At 36.0% G+C, this 27,309-nt stretch overlaps 1 protein-coding gene across 1 annotated transcript in view; it reads right to left on the reverse strand.

Moving 5' to 3' along the window:
• Window positions 1-25,926, reverse strand: part of prtga (protogenin homolog a (Gallus gallus)) — a gene marked incomplete at both ends in the record, with an annotated part of 40,453 nt that extends 14,527 nt beyond the window's left edge. Inside the window, 9 exons of the mRNA XM_084124263.1 lie at window positions 2,032-2,337; window positions 3,733-3,897; window positions 8,304-8,551; window positions 10,430-10,589; window positions 11,378-11,674; window positions 12,286-12,419; window positions 13,613-13,757; window positions 24,382-24,681; window positions 25,860-25,926. Coding sequence (XP_083980389.1) covers window positions 2,032-2,337; window positions 3,733-3,897; window positions 8,304-8,551; window positions 10,430-10,589; window positions 11,378-11,674; window positions 12,286-12,419; window positions 13,613-13,757; window positions 24,382-24,681; window positions 25,860-25,926 — 1,822 coding nt within the window. The remainder of the gene's footprint in view (window positions 1-2,031; window positions 2,338-3,732; window positions 3,898-8,303; window positions 8,552-10,429; window positions 10,590-11,377; window positions 11,675-12,285; window positions 12,420-13,612; window positions 13,758-24,381; window positions 24,682-25,859) is intronic.
• Window positions 25,927-27,309: the final 1,383 nt, after the last annotated feature.

Genomic DNA, 27,309 nt, shown 5'->3' on the forward strand with positions numbered 1-27,309 from the left:
GACTAAAACGTAGTTCCTTTCGCGATAAGTCATACCAAAAATCATGGCAATGGATGTTGATAAGTTTATGTACATCTCAGCCACTGCACTAGCCATTATTGTTAACCAAAGGAGACGTGTTATCCAAGCATTAATGGCAAGGAAAGCCTCTTATACTTGGGAGCAGCACATGAGCCGTTTCTCCCTCCTTCTGCTTCAACGTCTTGATAAACTGTGGCATTTCTTTGTTGTTTAGAATCCAGTATTGTAATACTTTTGTCTTTTATGAGTTTAATAAAGAACTCTGTCCAAACAGTTTCCATTGCAGTTTTGCGAAATATTCCTTTTTCGAATTGCCTGAAAAACCACCTCATCATGCGAGTGTAAAAACGTTTTTTTTCGATATATGGGAGTTTTTGCGAAATTGACGAGTTTTCATTGGCCGTATTTTCAATTCGCAATTTCAATTTGCCCAATTTGAAGGGTAACGGAAACGCGGCTAGTGTCATTAAAGCTCTTCTCGGACCACAAACACAGTAATTTCGGAGCGGTTTCATTTCGCTGAAACTCTAACTAATGGGAAGAATAAAAAACATGACAAATGTCTAAAGCACAGTCCTGTGACCTCAGGAGAACAAGTCTTCAAGATTTATCGGCCACAACTGAATCTCTCGAGTCCAGAAGAGATGAGACCTCACAGGAACGACACCAGGGTTAAATCAATCCCAACTTAATTTAACACTCCTGCAGAGTTTCCCGTGGTTGCAGTGTATCTTAGTAGGCGTTAAATTTAACCGTAGTAATCTAACAGAGTGTGTTCCTGTAGATCGCAGGTGATGACCTGACAGAGTCTGATACGTGAGCTGAGGCTCTGAGGATCTGTAGAGGCCTGCGGCTCTGGCTTTATAATCCATGACTAAAACCTTTCTAATGTGGATGAGAAGGAGGTTCAAAGGTCATGCAGGAACAAATGCAATGCCTTAAAAAGATTATCAGCCCAAAGCAAAGAGAAAGAGAGCGGGATTCACCCTAATCTTTTAAAAGTATGTGTGTCACTCTGTTGCATTTTTAAATTTTGCACAGACAGATAGATAGATAGATAGATAGATAGATAGATAGATAGATAGATAGATAGATAGATAGATAGATAGATAGATAGATAGATAGATAGATAGATAGATAGATAGATAGATAGATAGATAGATAGATAGATAGATAGATAGATAGATAGATAGATAGATAGATAGATAGATAAGCTAATATGACCAGTCATTTACGCCGTCATCACCCGGGTGTTTATAGAGACCTGAACAGCACATGTTGCTATCTGTGTTAAAACTAAACTCAACTAAAAGCTTGAACCGACAAATTCACACAAAAATGATGTCATTGTCAACCTGCCCGTCTTGGTGAGTATCCTAGCAGACACAGTCAGTTATGCCTTAAGTGAACGTAAACAGTCGAGAAAGATAACGCATGTGTGTCAGTATCAGTGTATTGGATCCGTGCATTAAGTCGTAAAGTGACAACAGCCTAATAAACTTGCTGTCTGTGTTTTTCATGAAAACATCAAGCGTAGCGTCAGTTCTGGCAGGTCACATTAGTCAAGCTCACATCAGTGACTCTCAGCTGATCCACGTCTACCTATAGGAATACGACGCCTATCACTGTATACATATATAAGCTCCTTCAGTATTATCAGCAGCTATCGAGTTTCTCAGGAGCGAATTACCCTCCTCCCTCCCCAGCTCCTCCTGTCCAGTCAGGATTTGGCATTGTGATTCTCCTTTGAATCAGAATAAATTCTCGAAATATGTTGTACATTAAAACATTGAATTAATGATATCTGCAATACATTCATGTTGGTTCTGTTCTGTTTCCCTAAGGGGGGTTATTACTGCTCTCCTGCAGTTAATCATGCTAGGCTACATAGATGCGCAGAACAGAACTATACCGCCAATCCAAACTGCATGCTAACTGTCAATCGTATTTAACGTAATTTGAACCGTTACACCCCACATATATATATAGATAGTCAGACTGATGTTCCACCTTTGGTGCTGGAGGTCTTGGGTGTCCTGTGTGACGTCCAGGCCGATGGTTCTCCCCAGCCCACACCGGTCGCTGCAGCCACACGCAGCAGGTATGTAGTGTCGGGCTGAAGACCCTCCAGAAGGTGATGGGTTTTGTGTCCCGAGAGCTCCAGTTGTGTCAGCGCCTCATCTGCGCTGGTCCTGTACGAGAGTCGGTACGCAGAAACACGACCGCGACTCAGCTTATGAGACAGAGGCTGCCACGACACCTGAATATCAGTGGGACTGCGGCTGGTGAGGCTCAGCTCAGGAGCACGTAAGGGAACTGAGACGGACAGAGAGAAGTGAAATTAGCTTAATGAGATACAGAAGACAAACCCACAAAGCATTACCCATTAGAGGTTAGACCAGTGGTTCCCAATTCCAGTCCTCGTGACCCACTGCTCTGCACATTTTGTATGTCTCCCTTATTTAACACACCTGAACCAGATCATCAGCTCATTAGGAGAGACTCCATGAACTGAACTGAGTGTGTCAGATAAGAGAGACATACAAAATGTGCAGAGCAGTGGGTCACGAGGACTGGAATTGAGAACCACTGGGTTAGACAATCATAACAGACTAAATTTGTGACCCTGGATCACAAAACCAGTCTCGAGTCGCACGGGTATATTTGTGAAAATAGCCAACAATACATCGTTTGGGTCAAAATTATTGATTTTTCTTTTATGCCAAAAATCATTAGGATATTAAGATCATGTTCCATGAAGATATTTTGTAAATTTCCTACCGTAAATATATAAAAATATATATTTTGTGAGTTGATGCGGCAAAATCACGAACATAAATGAACAACTTTAAAGGCGATTTTCTCAATGTTTAGATTTTTTTTTTGCACCCTCAGATTCCAGATTTTCAATAGTCGTATCTCGGCAAAATATTGTCCTATCCCAACAATCCATACATCAATGGGAAGCTTATTTATTCAGCTTTCAGATGCAGAAATTGACCCTTGTGACTCGTTTTGTGGTCCAGGCCCATACACAAAATAAATATATTTTCAGGATATATTTTGGAATATATGCAAATATTTGAAATTGTCCCAATAAATATATTTCATACTTATATTTCATATATTTTTGTTATATTTCAGAATATATTTCAATGTATTTTTTTCTGTATGTGTCCCCAAAAGTGTCAAAAATATATGTGGCATATATTCCAAATACATTGAAATATATTCTGAAATATAACAAAAATATATAAAATATAAGTATGAAATATATTTATTGGGCCAATTTCAAATATTTGCATATATTCCAAAATATATCCTGAAAATATATTTCAAATATAATTCTTTTGTGTATGGGGGGTGACATTTACATATTGAAAATGGTCATGCTAACCAACGGTTTCGTACAGGAGACCTTGACTAGCATTATGAGTGGATCTATATAATGCATACAATGAATGTTGCATGTTTTTAAAGGCAAATAAACAAGTTCACTCAGCTCATTCCTAAATAAAGTGGATTAGCAGTAAAAAATTAAATAAAAACAGTGTTTAAGAAACTCTCCTGTGTGAGAGGAAGACAAACCCTTTCTGAACAGTCATTGAAGAGGATTAACCAATCATGACCATGCTTTTGTTCAGGTTTGTATCTTCAGAGGCAAAAGTCTTAACACAACTTTTGCATGTCTGATTCTCATCCTCTACTCACCGTCCTCGAACGTGCGCTGTACGACGTGGTCCGACATGCGACTGGCACCCATGGGCATGTACGCCACGATGTAAAAGGTGTAGTTTCGCCCGGACTCCAGGTCATCAATGATGTAGCGGGTGGTATCGTTACCGATAACAATCTGGTACTCTTCGTTATTTAGACCTGTTGAGACACGACAAGCCTGAATGTTTCACAATCTGTGGAAACTGGAAAGCATGACACATTCGATTCTCAGGGAATGCATGAACTGATCAAATGCATGCCTTGAATGCAATGCAAGTCACTTTGGATCAAACCATCTGGCATCTGCCAAATGCTGTAGTCAATAGTTTCATCCATTAAAATCTTTGATCACAAAAGTTTTTTTTCTTCATGCCTTAAAGTAGCTTGTAAATAGCTACACCCTCGTCTCATTTAGTATACGCAGTTCTATGAATATTCAAATGAGCCCCGCCTCCACTCACTCACTCAGCTCAGAGATCCACTCGTTGACGATCACACGTTGATCTGATTGGTTACAAGGTAGTTTGTGACGTCAAAAACACCAGCGATTTCAAACCGCGTTTTTTAACCCTCTGAGGTCGACAAACGCGCCGACGCGTTTTGCCGGATTTTCTCCACATTGTAGCACTATAAACTTAAATTACTCCATCATTTATGGTCATACAGAAAAAAGAAATATAAAAAAAGAATCTGTGATATTTCTCCTTTTGTATGTGTCCACTTACAATCAAATCAAAACATTGTGCTTTTGTAAAATAAAGAAAATAAACAGGGTGTGCTTTCTGCCTCTCCGTCGCGGTGAACTTTTTTTTCTTGAGCACGTCTATAAACTGAAACAAAACTCAGCGAATACTTGTCACACATTTATGAGCCATATACCTTTATAAACATTTAAGTGTGTACTTTTAAATGATCGGATTCAAAACGAAAACAAATATTCTCTGTTTAAGTAATTTGTATAAAACCAACAAGATGTCCAGCTTCTCAAACGCTTGCTCATTACAGTTAATTTGGCCACGCCTACTCGCGCAAAAGATATTCACATGCAAATCTCCACATGGAACGCGAACGCGCTCGTTACCTCAACAACAAAACACTTCACTTCACTTTTCGTCGAGTTTGAAAGACGTGCCTGAGCTTACATTGGATTTAGGCTACCTCAGAAGAAGAAGAACGCGATTTGAAGACAAGAAAGATAAGGTAAGAAATTCTTACATAGCCTAGTTTGTTATTGTTGCATAAATGTCACGTTGCAGCTGAACTGTTGCTAGATATATGGGGAATATTATAATATTTAGACCCGTGTTTACTGTGTTTGTGGATATCTGCTCAAACATAGATATGTTTATGGTAACCATAATGTTTTATATTTGAGAGTGATCGCGTTTGAATGTATCATATTTTGCAAGCGATCGCGTTTGAATGTATCATATTTTGCAAGCGATCGCGTTTGAATGTATCATATGTGTTTACTGTGTTTGTGGATATCTGCTCAAACATAGATATGTTTATGGTAACCATAATGTTTTATATTTGAGAGTGATCGCGTTTGAATGTATCATATTTTGCAAGCGATCGCGTTTGAATGTATCATATTTTGCAAGCGATCGCGTTTGAATGTATCATATGTGTTTACTGTGTTTGTGGATATCTGCTCAAACATAGATATGTTTATGGTAACCATAATGTTTTATATTTGAGAGTGATCGCGTTTGAATGTATCATATTTTGCAAGCGATCGCGTTTGAATGTATCATATTTTGCAAGCGATCGCGTTTGAATGTATCATATTTTGGATGAAAGCAAAACGCACCAAACGGCTTCATGTTTTTATTATTATCTCATTTCATATCATCATAACGGATGGAAACATTTGAAGTAACATGATAATCAATATATTTTTCTCTAGCTTCTTTTGGAAGATTTATAGGCTGCTATAGGTTATTTATTGTTATTATTATTTTATCCGCACTGCGCATATACCTTATGCCTACAAGGCACAACAAACCTGGTGTTCATTATATTATATATCGTTGGAAACGTGTGTGTGTGTGTGTATTCTGTGAATTTTAAAAAGGAATTTTAAAAAGCAATTTTAACCAGAAAAATCTAATATTTATTTCCAAAATCGTGCAGGCCTTTCTCTTGATATCAGTATGTTCACTTTTTTTTTTTTCAGGTCCCAGATGCCACTGAGGACTTCAACATTCACATGAGTCTCAGTACGTGAACATGGTAAAGTGAAAATCTTGGAAATGAAAGGTATGTACAATGTTTTTAGGAATGGCACAAAGGTCTCTGTCTTTGAAGTGCTTTTTTGGCATTTGTTGTGTATCTTTGGATTATGTTGTGTTGTAAATAAATCCAAACAATTTAAAAGCCATTATTTTTTAAATCTCCTCATTTACAGTATTGTGCAAGGTTGCTCAGAATGATAGGGGCCTGATAGCTCCTAATAGGGCCGTTAGGGGAGGTTCTTTGTCTTTCTCAGGTGAGAAAAGCTTACATATTAATGAGCTCTCGCATAAGGCTTTTTCACACAAAACACGTCGTAAAATTTTTAAATCAATATATTGTCTTATCTGAATGAGCAGTCAGGGTGATTTTCACATAGTTTTGCAGCAAATATTCTAGGCTACGTCATACAATTTTCAAAAGTCTTGTGAAGAAATAATCAGTATGGGTTTCATGGCCTTATTTCAGTGAGAATTTTTTTTTGTATTTTCAAAAACCACGCATAAATGTCATTATCTCAAAACTACAAACTTTTACATACATGCTGCTGATATATTATTGTAGCAGAGTTTGTGCTGAATACAGTGTAATTAGACTTTAGCCATGAAAATGTCACAAGTAACAGAAATAACCAGAAATGTCAGAGCATGTCAGAACACCTCCAGGGCCCAGAAAACAGCTCAGACCTCAGAGGGTTAAAGACTGTCTTTTGTTCACTGCAGTTTTAAAGAGAAAATTCTTATGAATTTGTACGTGGTTTGTCTTAAAGCGTATTAAAAACAGTGCTTGATTTTCACCACAGGGCGACTTTAAGCACTAAATTCAAACTAATAATGCACAGATACTAAATTACCCAGAGTTAGCGTGCTTCTCACACTTCATAAAATGTAAATGCATGAAGTCTTTGACTATAAATCTTTGTGGCTATTCAAAAACCAGGGCTGATTTAAAAGGAAACATGTCAACTCAATCAACACAGCCTTGCTTTCTTTTAATTAACCGCTTTATCAAGGAAAATTCCACCTGCTGGTTTTCCCACAGGTCCACTGCACCTGATAACACTTTAATTAGCCCACATTAAAACGCTCAAATAAAAGAGACACTCTGCAGCATTGAGTCCCCAACTGAATTTCTGACCCAATAAACAAGATACTCGACAGTCAACAGAAAAGACCTTGTTCCGGCGCTGAATGGCCACACTGAAGACTTTGACTCTGACGCACAGAGACAAACCCCCTAAAGCCTCTTCAGGGTTAGATTAAGACACTCCAACACTCGGGATAATTAGCCCTCTTTTGCACCCCTTTCAATCACTTCCGATGCTTTTTGCCCTCCAAAGCAGATGCAGCATGTATTCTTTCTCCACAGCTATTCTTCTCCCAATAATAGCCTGGAATTCTGGAAGTCCAAGTGCAACCGGCAAAATCCCTAATAAGGGTTTCACACTTGTCAGAACAGTTCCTGTTGGACATCTCATTGTTTTCTCTTGCTTATCTCCTCACAGGCATGCAGGTCTTTTATTTGGACGTCTTTCTCAAAATCTAAAAGACTGCCAATGCATTTAAATTGCAAGCATGTCTGTCCAAAAGTGACTTTTGCAACTGTCTTGAATGGAGAGAGAGCATTTCTGAATTAATTGGGCTCCTATTTTCATAAACAGTTAAGCACATTTTACTCCTGAATTCTCATTACTGAAACGTTGCACTGCCTTCAATTTAGGCTCATTTAAATATATGAAATATAACAAATCGACTGAATAAAATCATACTGCATTATAAAGAATTGAATGAGACTCACTACAGAGAGTAATGAAAACTACCACAAACTAAACTAAAACACATCAGGATACATTACAGTAATGAGAATTTGGGGGAAAGAGTGTTTTTAATTATTTTCTTTATAATATAATATAATATAATATAATATAATATAATATAATATAATATAATATAATATAATATAATATAATATAATATAATATAATATAATATAATATAATATAATATAATAATTATTAGTGTTAATTTTTTTTTTTTGCATTATATCTATAAAAACGAAGCAATTTGTTTTCAATCAAATTCTCATTTCTGGATTTGCATTTGTGGGAATATGTGCTTAATTTTCTTTATTTAATTGAATAATTTAAGGAAAAAAATTATTATTATATTATATTAAAAAAATTGTTTAGTGACATGAATATTTGTAAATGTAGGAGCTGAAATAAAACTAGACGCATATATTCTGCAGAGATGTAAATGAGCATGTCAACAGAGGTATTATTTTCACCGCCGGCCGCTTCGCGTTTCTCTGTTTATCTCTGAGACACTCACCTTCTGCCTTCATGTAGTGCACAGAGTAGGCGATGACTTTGTCCGAGTTGTACACGGGTCTCTCCCAGGCCAGCAGGATGGCGGAGCTGGACACGGTGTCGGCACGGATGTTTCTGGGCGCGCTCGGCCGGTTGTCCGACATCACTACGATCAGACGAGCCATGGCCAGAACTGAACCCTGCTCGTTCTCCGCCTCACACTGGTAGATGCCGTCATCTTCCGGAATAATCTGGTTTATCACTAGTTTACTGTGAAAACACAATGAGGGAAAAATTTAGTTTATATACTAAATGTGTGCCTTAGGATGTTGATATATTGACATCTCACAAATCCTGTTGCACCCCAGCATCTAAAGTAAAAAACAATAATCATTTTTGCATTAAGAAAATGATTCTTACTGAGACCAGTAAAAAAAAAATAAAAAAAAATGCAATTTTTTCATAAAAATTTTACACATTTTACCCCCAAATTCACATTACTGTAATGCATAAAATATATATTTAATATTTAGTAGTATTTGTTGCTCTACCATTAATTTACGCTTATTTAAACATTTTTTTTTTTTAAATCTATTGAAAAAAAAAATACATTACATTATTAAGTATGAGACTCATCATGTAAAATAATGAAAGCTACAATTAGCAAAACTAAAACATCAGGATGCATTAGAGTAATGAGAATTCAGGGGAATGTGTGTTTAATTTCCATTATATAATATAATAACATAAGAAAAAATATTATATTATATTATATTATTATTAGAATCTTATTATTAGAGTCTTATTAGAGAATGGTATTATTAGAGACTTTTTTGTATTTTACCACCTCACATTTTACTACCTCATTACTGTGAATTTGGTGGGAAATGTGTTTTTTTTTTATTTAAAATAATAATTTAGGGAAAATTAATAGTTTTATATTATATTATATTATTCGAATCTTAATAGGGCTGGTAAAATTTTTGCATATCTTCATAATCCTTAATTTTCTTCATTTAATATAATAATTTAAGGAAAATTATATCATGTTATATTATATTACATTAGTATCTTTTTAGGGCTGGTAATTTTTGTGTGTGCATATCTTCATGAAAATTAAGCACATTTTACTACCTCATACATTTTTATTTTTGTAGATGCAAGAACTGAGACACACATATATATTTAACATGCATGTTTAACATGAGCATGTTGACGTGGATATGAGCACGTCAATAGCACAAGTCCAAATCACTCCCCCTCCCCGTTTGCTTTCAGGATCCAATAACAAACCTAGACAGGAAAACAAATTAGAGGAAAATCAAAGAGAAAATCAGCTCAAACACCATTAGCAGAGCACTGAATAATTAACCCTCTCTTGTTCCACAGAAGAAACCAGAAGATGAATATTTCAGCAGGACAGAGTTTCCAGCGGACAAATGAGCCAATTCAAGCCCTGGGCAACGTCAGCGGCCTAAACCCTGTTTGGGCGTCAGGTTGAGCTCAACACGTATACCTCAACTCAAATTCCTGATAAGTCAAATAGAAACAAATGCAATGTGCACAAATGTTTCAGAAAGTGTCCACATTTACTTTAAGACATGATATAATTCAGAGTAGTTGTGAGGCAAGTCGAACGATTAAGAAAAGAAAAACAAGTGCTGGGCAACGATTAATCGCATCCAAAATAAAAGTTTGTATTTACATAATATACAGTATGTGTGTTTACTATGTATAATTATTTTGTATATATATATATAAATACACACACATGCATGTATATATTTAAGAAAAATGTGTGCATATATATATATATATATATATATATATATATATTTTTTTTTTTTTTTTTTTACTTACATATATAAGATGTTTATATTTATATATAATATAAATTATGTATAAATATATATACAGTATATACATGCAAATATTTCTTAAATGTATACATGCATATGTGTGTATTTATATATACAGAATAATTATACACAATACACACACATATATTATGTAAACTAACTTTTATTTTGGATGCGATTAATCGCGATTAATCGTCGCCCAGCACACAAAATAAAACACATTTATTGTTTCTACCCATGCATGTCCTGAATGTCCTGATTGCACACAGACGTTTTTCACATGCAGTACCTGTTGTACATCTTGATGCGTCCGTTTGAGTGAACGGGTTCCCCGTTCTTCAGCCATGTGATCTGAGGGCTGGGAAATCCCTCCGCCACACACACAAAGCGGGCGGTGCCGGCTCTGGGTCGGGTCACACTTTCCGGCCACTCCACGAGAGATGGAGGCGCTGCACAAACATAAAAGCACAGAAATGTATTTGTGAAATCTAAAGAATAATTGGAATAATTACAATTTTTTGTGTTTTTGAAAGAAGTCTCTTATGCTCACCAACGCTGCATTTATGTGATTAAAATATTGTAAAAAATATGGATGTGTGACTATTGACTAGTCGATTAAAAAGATACTGCTGATGCTAGTCGACTTGGAAATACTATGTGTTTGCATTTTTTTTGTGTGCAAATTAGTCGTTGCACACATCACTAGTAAAAACAGTAATATTGTTAAATATTATTATATTTTCAGCATCATTACTCAAGTTTTTAGTGTCAAATGATCTTTCAGAAATCCATCTAATATGCTTAATTGTTGCATAGTCATTATCAGTTATCATAGTAGTCAATTAATAATAATGGTTCTTATTATTATCAATGTCAACAAAAAAAAAGATAATTTGATAATATTATTAGAAATGTTTCTTGAGCATCAAATCATCATATTAGAGTGATTTCTGAAGGATCATGTGACACTGAAGACTGGAGTAATGATGCTGAAAATTCAGCTTTGATCACAGGAATAAATTATAATTTGACATTTTATTACAATTTATCTATTTCACTGCTTTTACTGTATTTTTGATCAAATAAATGCAGCCTTGATGAGCAGAACAAATTAACAATGTCAAAAAAATCTTGATTATTCAAAACTTTTGACTTGTAGTGTACACCAAATCTTTTTCTTCAAGTATTAAGAAGGCCATAAAGCAAACAGAACATGTCCACTATAGCGATTGTTCACCTAGCACAGTTATATTAGCGGCTGCAATCGTGTAGTTTCTGGTTCCAGGTGTCGTCGCTCTGCAAAAGTAGATTCCCGCGTGCTGGGGTTTCACATCAGATATGAGCAGGTTTCCATTGCCAAGAACCTTCGTTTTGTGAACATCGATGGATTTATGGTCGGCCCGACTCCATGAGATCAGCGGACGGGGATCTCCGGTCGCCAAACACTCCAGCAGAGCCGAACGGTGAACCGCCACGGTCAGATTCTGCGGACCCGCAATGATTCGAGGCCTTTGAGGAACTCTGGGAGATGGAGCTGTTGAGAAGTCAAAAGATGGTAAGGGTAAATAAAAGTGAAATATATGTAAATATACAGTCAAACCAAAAATTATTCAGACACCAGATATCATTTTTCATGTTTTTTTACTAGTGGGTGCAGGACATTATAGTTCATTTATGTAAGTGAGGAGAGCAAAATAAAATAAACTGTGACATATTACACCTAAAAAGTCTTCATACAGTGACTAACAGTAATATTTATACAAATTTGGGACCAAAAATTATTCAGACTCTTTGACCTGATCATGTGTTTTTTCTTTAATTGCTAATGCGACCTTTTTACACCACAGACTGAACACAATGAAGCATTGCTTGGTAATTTGTTGAGCTAAATTGGTATTAGTTGTAGTTAAATTTAACAGCTGACAGATATTCAGCATGATTAACCTGAGATAGTCTAACAGAAGGAAGGACAAAACCAGTGAAATATCAGCTGAGTTCTTGTCATATTTTATTACCATATTCTCGAATAAACTGTGATAATGTGAGAAATGTTGAAGGTGTCTGAATAATTTTGCTTTGACTGTATAAACTCCCTGTGCAGAAACACATGCTTTCGTGAGCTGCGTGTTTGGGTGGGTCTCGAACCTGCGGTGACGGTGAGCGTGGCGTCGGCGCTCCTGCGTCGGCTGGCGATGTTAGTCGCCACACAGCGGTAACTCCCAGCATCCGTCTGTTCAACTCCCTGAATTTGTAAAACGCCGCTGGGAAGCACTGTGATTCTAGATTGAGACATACAAACATTCACATAAAAACCATCAGGCAGAATCAAGTGGATTTTAAGATGAAACTCTATTTCTCTTCTTTTCTTTTCTTTTTTTAAGAATAACATGCACAAATGAATGAATCACAATTAATTAATCACAAGAACATGCATTAATATAATAAGTAAAATAATGGTGGAACAAGAATACAATGTATATTAGAATAAGCCATATTTAAGGCCCACTGAAGTGCCTTGAAACACGTCATTTCCACTGAAACAGGAAGAGAGGGCGGGGCCTATCGAGCAGCCCCTCCCCTTTTTAAAAATAGCCAATAGCGTTTCGTTAACATCACAGCTCGGCCAGAGCCGTTGAGCTCGTTAAAGCCGCCGTTTCCTCATAATCTCTAACCGTTTCTCCTCTTAATCTCCTCCTAATCTCTTTAAAATACAGCATTCTGTGCAGAATTCAAATGGGTCCGATGCGTTTTCTGGTCTGCGTCGACTCGATCACATGATCCGCTCTGTGCTGTCGTGTCTCTGGACCGGAGCTGAAGTGGTTCGCGTGACACTAGCATGAAACCAGCCTTCATTCGCCTCAATGGAAAGCATATTTACACTGTCTGAATCGTTCCCTATCCCCTATATAGTGCACTATGTCTCATTCACCATGTAGAATATAGTAAATGTGTAAAAAAAGTGATCGATTTCAGCCACAGCTTCAGCATCTATTTATAATGTAGGGGGCGGAGCTTCAGATTCTAGAGAGCATTTGATTGGACAAAAAAATCTGATGAGAAGCTGTCATCAAAATCATTGATCCATATTGGCGGAAGTGAGAGACTGCAAGCTTTGAATGCTTGTTTCTTCTAAATGCGAATTTTGTCATTGTTTTGGAGCACACTAGCTTATAGATAACAGTAAGACTAACATATTCATACTAAAAGCAAAAACCTTTTGATTTCATGGGGACTTTGAAGAAAAGTGTAAGTGGTCCAAACTACATTTACATTTACATTCATGCATTTGGCAGACGCTTTTATCCGAAGCGACTTACATTGCATTTCAAGGTACACATTTACATTCTTATGAGTTATTGCTTTTCCTGGGAATCGAACCCATGATCTTGGCGTTGCAAGCGCCAATGCTCTACTGTTTGAGCTACAGGAAGGCTAAGCCCCTCCTCCCTCTAGCAAGTGGGCGGAGCTTTACCTTTCAGTGGCCAGTGGTAAAGTGACTCTGTTAAACTCCCAGGTGATGATTGGTGGGGGCGTGGCAGTGATTTTACAGGCGAATCGTGCGACGGATCCGTCCATAACCGTGATTGATGATGGCTGCTGAGTGAAGGTCGATAAACCTGCAGAAAGACAACAACATAAAATCATCATCTACATAACGGTCAACTCCTTCAAGATTCTAACAATATTATCAATAGTCACTTATTGAGCTGTGAATGGATAATCTCTTGTTTTAATGGCAAATCTGAACATTGTTCAAATGCCAATGAGATATGAGAGCGATAAACCAAATCGAACGAGCGAGAGAGAGAGGCTTGGTTTGGCTGTAAGACGATCCGGTACGCATGCTCACACTGTCAGTGGAGATGAATGAGTCAAACTAAACCAAAAGCTTTAGATAAACAATACCAGCAAACACCTCACGTTAGCATAACACACACACCTTTTGGTAACACTTCTATGTGTGTGTTTGTTACTCTCTAAACACGGACCCTTTTGCTTGTTACCTTTGCTTTGTCACAGGTTTCTCTCTAACAAAACATAGAAAATGTTCATGTAAAGAGATATGTAATGGTAGGGCTGAGTGCAATACATTTCAAAGCAGTTTTAAAACAAAAAAGAAACTATCATAAATGACATGATGTAAAAAAAAAAAGTAGGTGTGTTAATAAAAGTGAGTAAATGATGAAACTACCCCTTTAAAAAGACTTTTCTTGCTTCCAGAGTGATAATAATCAGTAAAAGCAAACACAATACACCAGTCAAGCAAACACAGCTCACCGTAAACGGCCTGTTTTATGATTGAAAAGCATTATGTTTGTTTAACGTGTGTCTTCAGTGAGGCCTTTACTTCGCTGCTGCGGTCCAGGTCTGACCTTCTCGAGCGGACAGCCATAAAACCCCCAAAAGCCATAAAGATCATCCCCCATCACGACCCCCCCCCCCAACCCCTGAAGAAGCCTCGGGTCAATGATTAGTTAACAGGAATCAATGAAGCTCTGCTATACATACAGACCTCAGTATAAATCTCATGTTAGGATGGAGAGATGATAATAAAATCAGAGTTGTGGTACAAAGATTAAGTAAGACTCGGATAAGAAGATCGATCCTATCACTGACAGGAAATCGTCATTACAGATGTTAAACTGCAGATGCTTCAGCCTCACAGAACACACAGACAGTTTATTAATAAACATCTTATTCTGGAGTTGATTGACAGCTCAATAATGTCAATCAAACTACAAACTAATGTTTAATTTAACATTCAAATAACCAACATCAACAAACGGTTGGATATATACTATAGTAATACCACGGTAAGTAGTTCAGAAAAAAAGTAACATTAAATACTACAGTATATGAATATGGTAATCATTCAGTACCATAAAATGCATCTCATGCATCCCTGTACCATGGTATTATCACATTACTTTTTTAAAGGGAACTAATTCCACATGCAAAATATGTATAGCGTATAGCCTAGTATTTGAATGCATGAAAAAAAAAAACAAAAAAAAAAACTTATATAGCCTATATATATAAATATATATATATATATATATATATATATATATATATATATATATATATATATATATATATATATATATATATATATATATATATATAATACACATAGAAATGTAAGTTGCTTTGAATAAAGTGTCTGTGGAACATAAACACTGGACCCAGGGTTACTTATTACTATCATTAATTAACACTAAAACTATTAAAAACATTTTAGTTAACTGAAATAAAACTGAAATAAAATAAAGTATTAGATATAACCCTAACCCCTTAAAAAATAGGAATGTTGCCTTGGTAAATAAATTAAATAAGTTTACTAAAATGACTAAATGGAAATAAATATCAATGACACCTATTTAAAAAAAAAAAGACAAAAGCAAGCACATAACAAATTACTAACAATTAAAATGAAATAAAATAAAAATATGACATTTTAAAGCTAATTCACTATAACAGATTGGACCACATTGACTTTCATTGTACTGACAAACAAAAAAAATCTTCAAAATGTCTTGTGTGTTGTGCAGAAGAAAGACAGTCATGCCGGTTTTCGGATGAACTATCCCTTTCAGACGGCAGTGTACGAGTCAGGATTATTATCCTGGACATGCTCATATTGATCAGCTATTTAGAGATCTGTGCGACAGAGACGTGTTTAAACCCGTCAGCATCCTCACAGTAGTAAAAACATGCTAAAAACATGTAATAAAACACTGTTCCGTGTCAGCAAAAATAGCACACTTTAGAGCAACAATCAAATCTTTTCATTTAGAAAGCTACTTCTCTATAGTTTGTGTTCTGCCATGCAGCCGCGAGGGGAAAAGAGCATTATAGAAGATCTGTGAGTCTGGCCCTAACTCTGACCTGACCTCTCACCTTTGACCTCATCAAATCCTGACCGGCAGTAAGCTCATCCCTGCTTAGGCATCTCAGGCCACCAAACATGAACCTGTAAGGATCCTCTAGCACAACACAGCAACATTAGAAGTGGACACTTCCGTTTCAGAGTCGGTCTGTTTCAGAGTCGTGCTCAACTTTTCACTGAGAGAGAAACAGCATTACAAGCACTTCTGAACTACTTCTGTATTATACATTTTATGCAATTTATTGAAAACTCTCAGCATTCACCACCCATATTTCTGCCTAAAATAAAATAAAATTGTTTTGATCGTGATTGATAGTATGCAGTCAAATGAGGACGACAGATCTGCACTGATTGGTTGAATTTAAGTGGCCTTTGTGACATTCAAATTTTGATGAAAGATTATGAAGACAAATATTATTTTCTTTGGTATAACCTGCACTGAATTGTTCAATACAAGCAGGAATTATGTTCATAACATCATCAGCAAATTGCATTAAATCTACACTGCCGTTCAAAAGTTTGAGAGATTTTATGTTTTTGAAAGAAGTCTCTTCTGCTCATCAAGGCTGCTTTTATTTAATCAAAAATACAGAAAAAAATATTAAATATTTTTACAATTTAAAATAGCTGTTTTCTATGTGAATATATCGTAAAATGTAATTTATCCCTGTGATCAAAGCTGAATTTTCAGCATCATTACTCCAGAGTCTTCAGAGTCACATGATCCTCCAGAAATCATTCTAATATGATTTGATGCTCAAGAAACATTTCTGATTATTATCAGTGTTGAAAACAGTTGCGCTGCTTCATATTGTTGTGGAAACTGTGATACTTTTTTCAGGATTTTTTGAAGTATAAAAAGTTAGAAACGATAAATAGAAATCTTTTTGTAACATTATAAACGTCTTTTCTGTCACTATGCACAAACATAACTTATTTTTACATTTTAACTAAATGTAACTTATATTAATACCCCATTGTGCTGTGATTCATACAAGACATGAAGTCATACGCGAATCATAAATCATTTCATAAATTGATTTTTCATGCCCAGGTTAAATGGACCATGCCATGATGATGAATGAGAGTTTAATGTACTGTAAAAATCTCATTATACGAATCTCACTGAAATCAAATGGCAAAAATAAAAATAATTTGTATCCATTTCCACATAAAAGTGACTCAGAACATAAAAGAAAATGTAATTTTGGCTCTTCGCAGTGTGACCCTAATTTTTTACATTTTCACATTCTGCTATTCTTCTAATCGCTATACAGACTGACATTAAAATAAAACGTGCCGTCAGGGATGAAACTTTCACCCTCTGTTATTCTGTCTGTTTCTGTGTGTGACTGTCAGTGATGGTAAAGCAATACGAGTGTGTTAGTGTTTTCTGAAAGCAGATCATTACCAAGAGCCCTTAAAAGATCTTTTAGTGCAGGTAAGAGATGCCACCAACACACACACACGCACACACACACTCAAACTATAGTGTTTCTGTCAGAGTAAAACATCACTTAACATCCTCATTCACAGAGTAAAACTGAAAGGTTAGTGTCTCCGCTTGTTCTCTAGAGACCAATGAAGAGATTCCAACACATTTAAATGCAACTTTGACAGGTTTTAATGCTGTAATGGAGGATGCCAGTTAATCCATTTATTCATCTTTAATGCACAGTAATTTGAGATGTTTTAAGGTTTTATTAGCAGATGCATAATGCACAAGGAGCCGAGCGAGGGCTGTGAACAAACAGTGTCCTGCCGTGTCGTGACCTGACCTCACCTCTCGCTCCTTCTTTAGAGAAATGACAGCAGAGGCAAAGAATGCTTCGTCTGTGAACAGAAGGGAAGAATGCAAAGCCCAAAAAGCTCAGATCAATCAGGGTTCGTCCGGCCAGGAGGCGACTTAGAGCCCCAGACCACATGACCCCCTCCAGCCAATCAGGAGCCAGAATCAGCCCCTCTCCGGCCAATCAGAGGCCCCGCTCAGGACCTCTCCCTGTGGCCTTTAGCCTTTCCGTCTCTTGGGCAGTTTCAGAGCGAGCTGGAGGCTGTTGAATTCCCCGAGACCCTTATCTCCCCCCCGAGCTCTGAAAACAGCTCGGCTATTGTGTGTGTGTCTCTTATCTGATCCGCTGAAAAGCCACAGGTCAAACGGCCAACCAGAGAGCATGATCTGTGATCAAATAAATGTAGAGTAACTCACTCGTTTTAAGTGATGTTACAGAAACATTAATGCCATGCATTTGCCCAGATGCATGCAATCCTATAACGCATTGTGATTGTGTTGGTTATAATCATGCATTTAATTCAATAGAATTGAGCATGCACTTCCGAGGAGTTTGCAATTCAACTAAAAATATGTAATATACTTAACTAAAATGTTTTAATATATTTAACTAAAAATATGTAATATATTTAACGAAAAATATTTAATATAGCCCATTTAAATACAAAAATGTAATATTTAAATACAAATATTTAATATATTTAAAAAAATAATAATATATTTAAATAAAAAATGTCAATATATTAAAATAGAATACAATATTTAGTATATTTAATTTATGCTAAAAACTTTATATTATTTTATCGCAAAATGTAACTATATTATCTCCCAGCTCTTTATATAAAGTAAGATATACAAGTTTGTCCAAACTCATTCGCATACATCACATATACTTGCACATGGCGATATATATATATATATATATATATATATATATATATATATATATATATATATATATATATATATATATATATATATATATATATATATATATATATATACACACACACACACACACACACACACTATATAGCAAATGTCAACTGCTTGATTGCTTGTCTCATTGCAAAATGTAAACTATATTGTTGCCCAGCTCTAATCTGATAAATGCGGCTATAAGGCATGAAGATTTCAAGATATTATAAACATTATTAACATCAGTAAAGGTGCATTGAAAGAATGTGTAATTGTGAAATTTGAGTCGACCACATAGGCATCAAGGCAGCTCACTGTGTTTCGGGACACAACCTCAGTCTCTCAGGACTAGAATGTGTCAGTTATGGTGATCTGAAGGCGATGGGCTTCTATATGTGTGTGTGTGTGTGTGTGTATATCCACAGAGATGAGCTGATCTACGTTGGCATGTTTTTGTCTGTTATTAGCAGGAATATTTCGCTCCTTGGCGCCGTTTCCCTGCACACAACCTGCTGGGCAATTTAAAGCAACCTTTGACCTTCCCGACCGCCACTTAAGGAAACCATGGAAACCTTTCAGATGCGAACTAAAGCGGTTTTGTCCCGCTGGAATTCCTCAAATGCTTAAATGCTTCGGGTTTGACTCTCCATTACCTTGGTCATCACCGATTTCAGAGGCTTGAAGCATCACCGAGCAAAAACATCATTTAAAGAATATATGTTGTTTTAATCATCAAGTATAGTAGGCATAATCTACTTTAAGAGCACCATGGATATTCGGACTAAAAACTAAAATATCTTGAATGCAATATGTGACCACAAAACTAGTCACATGGGTCATTTTTTTGAATTTTGAGATTTATACATCATCTGAAAGCTGAATAAATAAGTTTTCCATTGGTGTATGGTTTGTTAGGATAGGACAATATTTTGCCGAGATACGACTATTGAAAATCTGGAATCTGAGGGTGCAAAAAAATCGAAACATTGAGAAAATCTCCTTTAAAGTTGTTCATTTATGTTCGCGATTGTGCTGCATTCACTCACAAAAATAAATGTTTTATATATTTACGGTAGGAAATTTACAAAAAATCTTCATGGAACATGATCTGTACTTAATATCCTAATGATTTTTGGCATAAAAGAAAAATCGATAATTTTGACCCATACAATGTATTGTTGGCTATTGCCTCAAATATACCCGTGCGACTCGAGACCAGTTCTGTGATCCAGGGTCACATATACATTATCCACAAACTAGTCAGAATCCAGTCGTAGAGAAAATACAATTTTGACGTTCCTGTGGCAACTCCAGGAATCCCAGGAACACATTAGAGGCCCTTGGGGACCCAGTGAGAGGGGCCGTTTCCAACTCTGGCCCTCAAAACAACCAAACTCAGGCATGTTTCTAATTGTAAACTGCAGAAGAAGGGCACCTCTGACATCCGCACTGACCCCGCGTCCTCACAGCCGCAGAAACACTCTTTACACTGTCTTTACACTCAGAGTTTAAGACCTTTTACCGTGTTTAGGAGAGAGTCTTTACAATATTTAAGATCTACACATCCTACAATCTCTGAAAATCGTTTTAATTTTGAATTGTGGATTTATTAGCTAAATTTTGGGCATAATATATTTGTATACAATATATATGTAATAATTATGTTTATATATTTTTTATAAATGTATTTAATTCAAATTAATCTTTTTAAATGTATATAAAAAATTATATATATATATACACACACACACACACACACACACACACTTTATATACATTTAAAAAGGTTAATTTGAATTAAATACATTTATAAATTATATATATATATATTATATATATAGAATATTTTTTAAATATATTTTGTATTATTTGAATTAAATACTATAATTAATATATTTAAATATATTTTTTTAATGAATAAAATGTTAAAAATAGTATTAAATACTATATTATGTCTATTTTCTGTGTGTGTGTATATATATATATATAAAAAATAATAATACATGATTTAATGTAATATATTTATCTTTGAGTGGTAGGGATTGGGTTAGTCATTATAATCAGCTTTATATATTAACACAATAGAAGGTGTGTTCTCGTTCAGAGCTCAGTAAGTGTGTGTGATAGTGACTCTCTGGGTGGAGGTGAGTGGAAACTCACGGGGGCAAAAGGTCTCAACATGTGGAACCATCAATCTCACACTCTCAAACATGAACAAACTCACACACATCAGCCTAGAGCAAACACACACACACACACAAGCACAAACCTGTTCACAACATCTGCCAACATGTGGTGCCAAAAAACACAAGCATGATGAAAAGAAAGTGTGTCGCCTCCATCAGCATATACCGGTGCTAAAGTCACACTCAACCTCTGGACTCTTACTTCTCATCCGGAACAAGACAAACTAAGCGGTGATCAAACTTTACTAAAACCCTGCATACTTCACTCTCATTTGCATAATTGCCCTTACATTGGTGCAAAGCGCCAGCTGTCCTGAGCAGCTCGATCTGTCACACAAATGCCCCTAAAGAAACCTCCTCCTTTGGCCGGGGCAGTTGGGGGCAAACGAACAAAAGGAGTCGGAGAGAAAAAAGCTTTTCACCAATCCTACAAACTAGCGGAGCAGAAAGCAATCGCATGGAGAGACCACCAGCTCCACTCCTGCAATCACATCAATCAGCCATTCAGGAGCAGTGCATTTGTGTTTTAGTGTGTGTGTGTGCAGGAAAAAAACCTGCAAAATTAAATGTAATATATTAAATATTAAAGTATGCATATGCAAAATATGCAAATATATTAATGCATATTAAAATATGCATCAAATAATAAAAAATGTAGGCAATAAATTAATCAGCACAATTCATTATACATGAAAAACATCTAAAAATCTCTCTCTCTATATATATACATATATATGCTTAAAGTTGCATAAAGTTTTAATGCATAAAGTATCATGTGTGTGTATGTACATATATTTTTGTGTGTGTGTGTGTGTGTTTTAATATGTAATATAATTAATGTTGATTAACTGTATATAATCAGATAAATCAATGCAAATATCATGCATATTCGTTATATTGCCCAGGCATATATTTAACTCAATTTTTGTGTGTGCAGATTCTTATATTGAGCCGAGCCGATATCCCCCACAATCCCCCTGGAGCTGTTGTCCATCTTCACGGTGTTTCCCAGGTACCTGCAAACTTTACGAGTTTTTAGAGAGTCTGTATAAAGACTCTAAATGCCCCTTTAAAGCCAGCCTGTAAAACACTCTTCACTGTTTGTCAAAACTACTCCATTCCCATAATCCTCTGCCTGTAAATCCCACTGTATAGATGAGCTCGTGGTGAAGCGGGGTAAAGTGGGTCGCTCTGTAACATACGCGGTGTCTCTCGCCCATTCGTTCCCTCACTGAGACTCAGATGAGTGTGAGAAGTACAGATCTCACACACCTGCAAACATACAGACATCAACACTGCGCTCGCACTCGTTGATGAGACATGCTCCAAACACACACACACACACACAAATATATCATAAAAACAACTACAGCTTGTATAAAGATGATCCATAAACAGTTTGCTTGTTCTTTGCGCTTTGATGCAAGTTATTTTGATCATGTTGATGACTGAAGTGGATCTCAATCAATACCATAAATCTGACAAATGAGTGGAAATAAGTCTCACGATATGGAAGACCCAAACACACACTCGTCTAATCATCAGAGGTCTGTTAAACTCGTGAACAATCACTAACATTTCCCTAGTGCTGAAGTTCTGCTGTGAACGAGAGAATGCAGAGAAGAAGAGACACACTTTTGTCCGACACATGGCCTCAGGAGAGAGGTCCTACACACACACACACACACAATGGCTGTGGTCAGGCGCTGTGAATAGGGGTCATACCCTCTTTAACACTAGAGCTCTAGCGTCCTCCGCAAACTGAGAACCTCAAACCTGCCGGCTTCATTTACACACCAATGAACACATTCTCACACAGCCGTGAGCCTCCACACACACACACACACACACACACACACACAATCACCCATCCATCATCTCAGCTGATTAATAACCCATAATGATCATTTTGCCTGTTTTTCACACTGATTACAATCTGATAATGAATTTGACATGATTTAATTAAAAAAAATTGCTGAATTGAATGTTTATTACTTTTTTTGTCTGTCTATCCATCCACATATCTATCTATCTATCTATCTATCTATCTATCTATCTATCTATCTATCTATCTATCTATCTATCTATCTATCTATCTATCTATCTATCTATCTATCTATCAATCTATCCCTCTATCTATCCATCCATTTATCCATCAAAATATCTATCTATCCATCCATCAATCCATCTATCTATATATCGATCCATCTGTTTATCCATCCAACCATCCATCCATCCATACATCCATCCATCCCTCTATCTATATATCGATCCATCTGTTTATCCATCCAACCATCCATCCATCCCTCTATCTATATATCGATCCATCTGTTTATCCATCCAAATATCTATCTTTCTATCATCTATCTATCTATCCATATCCATCCATCCAAATATCTATTATCTATCTATCTGTCTATCCATCCTTCTATTTATCTATCTATCCATCTCAAAAGCGTGTCATCTTGACCTTTAGTCGGTGCTCATGAGTGCAGATGTAAAGATGAGGAGCATCAGTTTGTGAGCTGTAAATCTGTCGGCTCGTGACGGCTCAGTACACACTCCTCCATCACACTGCTCTTCCTCTGTGTGTCTCAGTACGGAGAAGGAATTCAGCAAACACACACAAATATATACTTAAAATAAAAGTTGCGATTAGAGCTGATGCTATATGAGAAATTGTTTTAATGGTTCAGCTTTTTGCTGAATCTAATATGATTCAGGAAGTGTTACATGTCTGTTTCCTCTCTGATGTCACTGTACGCTGATAGATCTGCAGTGATTTAATCACAAAGGACATCTGAGCAACACTGGCACATACTGGGCACATACTGGGCCACTTAAACAGGCAAAGCAACTTGTGATAGTCAAGCAATGGACAATCTAATAAAGAATTTGACATGATTTAAAAGTTGAAAAGTACAGTTTTTTTTTTTTGTCTGTCTGTCTATCCATTCATCCATACATCCATCTATCTATCTATCTATCTATCTATCTATCTATCTATCTATCTATCTATCTATCTATCTATCTATCTATCTATCTATCTATCTATCTATCTATCTATCTATCTATCTATCTATCAACCTATCTATCAATCAATCTATCTATCTATCAATCTATCTATCTATCTATCAACCTATCTATCAATCAATCTATCTATCTATCAATCAATCTATCTATCCCTCTATCTATTCATTCATCCATCCATCCATCTGTCTATCCATCCATCTATCTATCTATATATCATCTATCTGTCTATCTCTCCATCCATCCATCCATCCATCCATCCATCCATCCATCCATCCATCCATCCAATCCATCCATCCGTCCATCCGTCTGTCCATATCCACTGTACATTGATAGAGCTGTAGTTGATTTAATCACAAAGGACATTTGAGCAACACTGGCACAGACTGGGCACATTCAGGGCCACTTAAACAGGCAAATCAACTTACTTGCGATAGTCAAGCGGGCTTTCTGGCTGAGAATAGATCCATATTTGTTCTGGGCAAGGCACTGGTAGAACCCTTCATCTGATTTGTCCTTTCGACTCTCCACCTCTGAGATGAACAGAGAGCCGTTGTTGAGCAGATAAACTCGCTCCGACTCCGTGAGAGTGACTGCGTTCTTCAGCCACCGGATGCGGATCGGAGCCTCGCCGTGGGCCTGACAGTCCAGAACCACAGCGTCCCTCCTCAGAGCCGTCACATCATGAGGCTCCTTGATGAAGAACAGCTCGCTGAAGCACATCACACCTGCAGGGACGGACAGAAGAACGTGAGTGAGACTGAGATCCAGCAACTTGAGTTTCTTTGAGTTGCTGTAATCATATTTGATATGATGGATTACTTGCAGTAATCCCCTTACTCATGGCTCATGAAGTCAGAAGAGACTCCATTCGGGTCTAAAGAAGAGCTGTGATTTATTCCCAGCATGAAATTCATGAGACATTTAGCAGCCCACCGCCACGAGAGCAGCAGGATAACAACTCAACATTAAAACACTTTAGCAAAGATTTAAAAAGAAAAATGAACATGCATAGTATTTTTATGAGATGCATGAGAGATAAATGCTCTTCATGAGTTATAAAAGAGCTTGCAAATGCTATTTTGAGCATAAAATCTAAATCAGAAGATGAAGCATAAAAAAAAGAGGTTTGCATTAACTTTCACAGTATAAAATGTTGCAAATATTTTAAAATGCTCAACAAATCAGCAGTTATATTGCATTCAAGTCGATACAAATATGAAAAAGCATTAAATATTCATAAAAAAAGTTTTCTATATAAAAAATATTTAAAAGCTGACTGATTAATAATCTGTTCTGCTTTATATTATGCAAGAATGAGAGTTTATATTAGGTGACATTCAAATAACTTTCTTTATTTTAAAAAATATTGTAAATGATTGCTTAACATGCATGTAGTTCATAAACATTCGCATTTGAATATGCATGAAGTTTCATGATACTACCCAACTATTTGAATGTGCATAAGCATTTTGTCATGCTCAATATAATGTCTGGATGACATAGATGATATTTAAAAGATACTTGATCGAGAATATGTGAGTGTTTAATGAGACATGGTTATCAGAGAATCAGTTTAATCTCGTCGTCCGTTAGGACTTTAACACGTTTTGCTTGATCGCTCCTCTGAAGTTTGTTACATTGTGTTCCGCGCGCTTGATTGTATCAAATCAATGTATCAATCAGTGTATTTCTGAAACTCTGAGCGTTAATTTAGAAACCTCTCATTTATGAAAACTTATGAATAGACTATATCTAATTAAAAACACTGTTAAATAATGTTTTCTGCATAAAAGTTGAGGGTTTCTTCATCCTGCACATTTAAGTCATGAAACACCTTTACATTTCTGTTTAGTTCTGTTTAATTCATTCCTGTTTAAATAATTACTGCAATAAACGGTCTTACCTGAGATTGGCAGAAATACTGCAAAAAGCAGCAGACGCTGGTATAAATCCGTTTTAAAAGACGCCATTTACTGTGTTGGTTCGAGCATGCCTGAGCCCGTGCGCTGCGGACTCGAGCTCCACACACTATCTGACTGAACCGAGCGCGCGATGCTGCTGACCGCTGCGCGCGCACTACTTCCGCGGACGGACACCTGAGCGCGATGCGTGACGCGGCTCTTCATCAGGAGAGTCCTCCGCCTGCGGACACTAGGCTACACGTGGAGCGTGACGAAAACAGGAGCCTCTGAAAACAGATGTAGAGATTTTATATTCATGACAAGATATGAACATGAGCTGATTTACCTCTTATTAGTATTTACTATATATATATATATATATTGTTCTCAATGTCCACAGTTCTCAATGATTGGATGACATTTTCAAAATCATTTTGAATTTTCAATAAATTTGTGCTGATCATGTGGTCTTTGCTGTGATTTGTGTATTTGTTTTGCATGCAATGTTTACAGTAATAAACATTAATATTAAACCAAGATTATTTATAAATGTTTTCAGATTTTAGTGCATGAAATCCTTCATACATATATATTCCCTATATTTATATACAGTAGGCTATATACAATGTTCAATAATATATATATATATATATATATATATATATATATATATATATATATATATATATATATATATATATATATATATATATATATATATATATATTTTATTGATATATATTGATATATATATCAATAAAATATATCTGCAATTCTAGTCTAATAATACTAATATATCACATTAAAACATTATAGATTTATATATATACTGTATAATATTATATATATATAGTTTTATATAATAAATATTGTATAAATAAATCCACTTTTAATATTTTCACATCCATATATACATTCATACAAATCAAATCTAAATTATTCTACATTATTTTAAAAATAATTCGAAATAATTTTTTGTTTTACATCACATTTTCATCAATAGCTAATCAAAACATATTGCTAAAGCCTAAGTTTATTAGGGTTAAAGCATTTTGTCCTCTACCTTGTGTTTATCAATATTTATATTTGTTAATTTTGTGTTTATAGTTTACTGTGACGTCCAGTGCCAGATGATTTTATCAATTTTTAATGCAGTGGCCTAGAAGAGTATCTGAACCCTAATATCAGGGCCGGCCCGCGGCATAGGCGGTATAGGCAAATGCTAAGGGCGCCACTCATCCATAGGGGCGCCAGAATGAGTGAACGAGTGATTTTTTTTTTTTTTTTTTTTTTTTACATATTTTTTTTTATAATAGGCTACTATTTTAAAACCATTAATTCGAAATACTACCAAATAAAGCAAAAAAAAAAAAAAAAAAAAGTCCGGCTCTTCAATCTTCCCCCGCCCATCGAGTGCTTGAAGTGCGTCAGAAACAGAGCGCGCGCGCGATC

This window comes from Abramis brama (genome assembly GCF_963993115.1).
Source record: "Abramis brama genome assembly, chromosome: 9".
NCBI lineage: Eukaryota > Metazoa > Chordata > Actinopteri > Cypriniformes > Leuciscidae > Abramis > Abramis brama.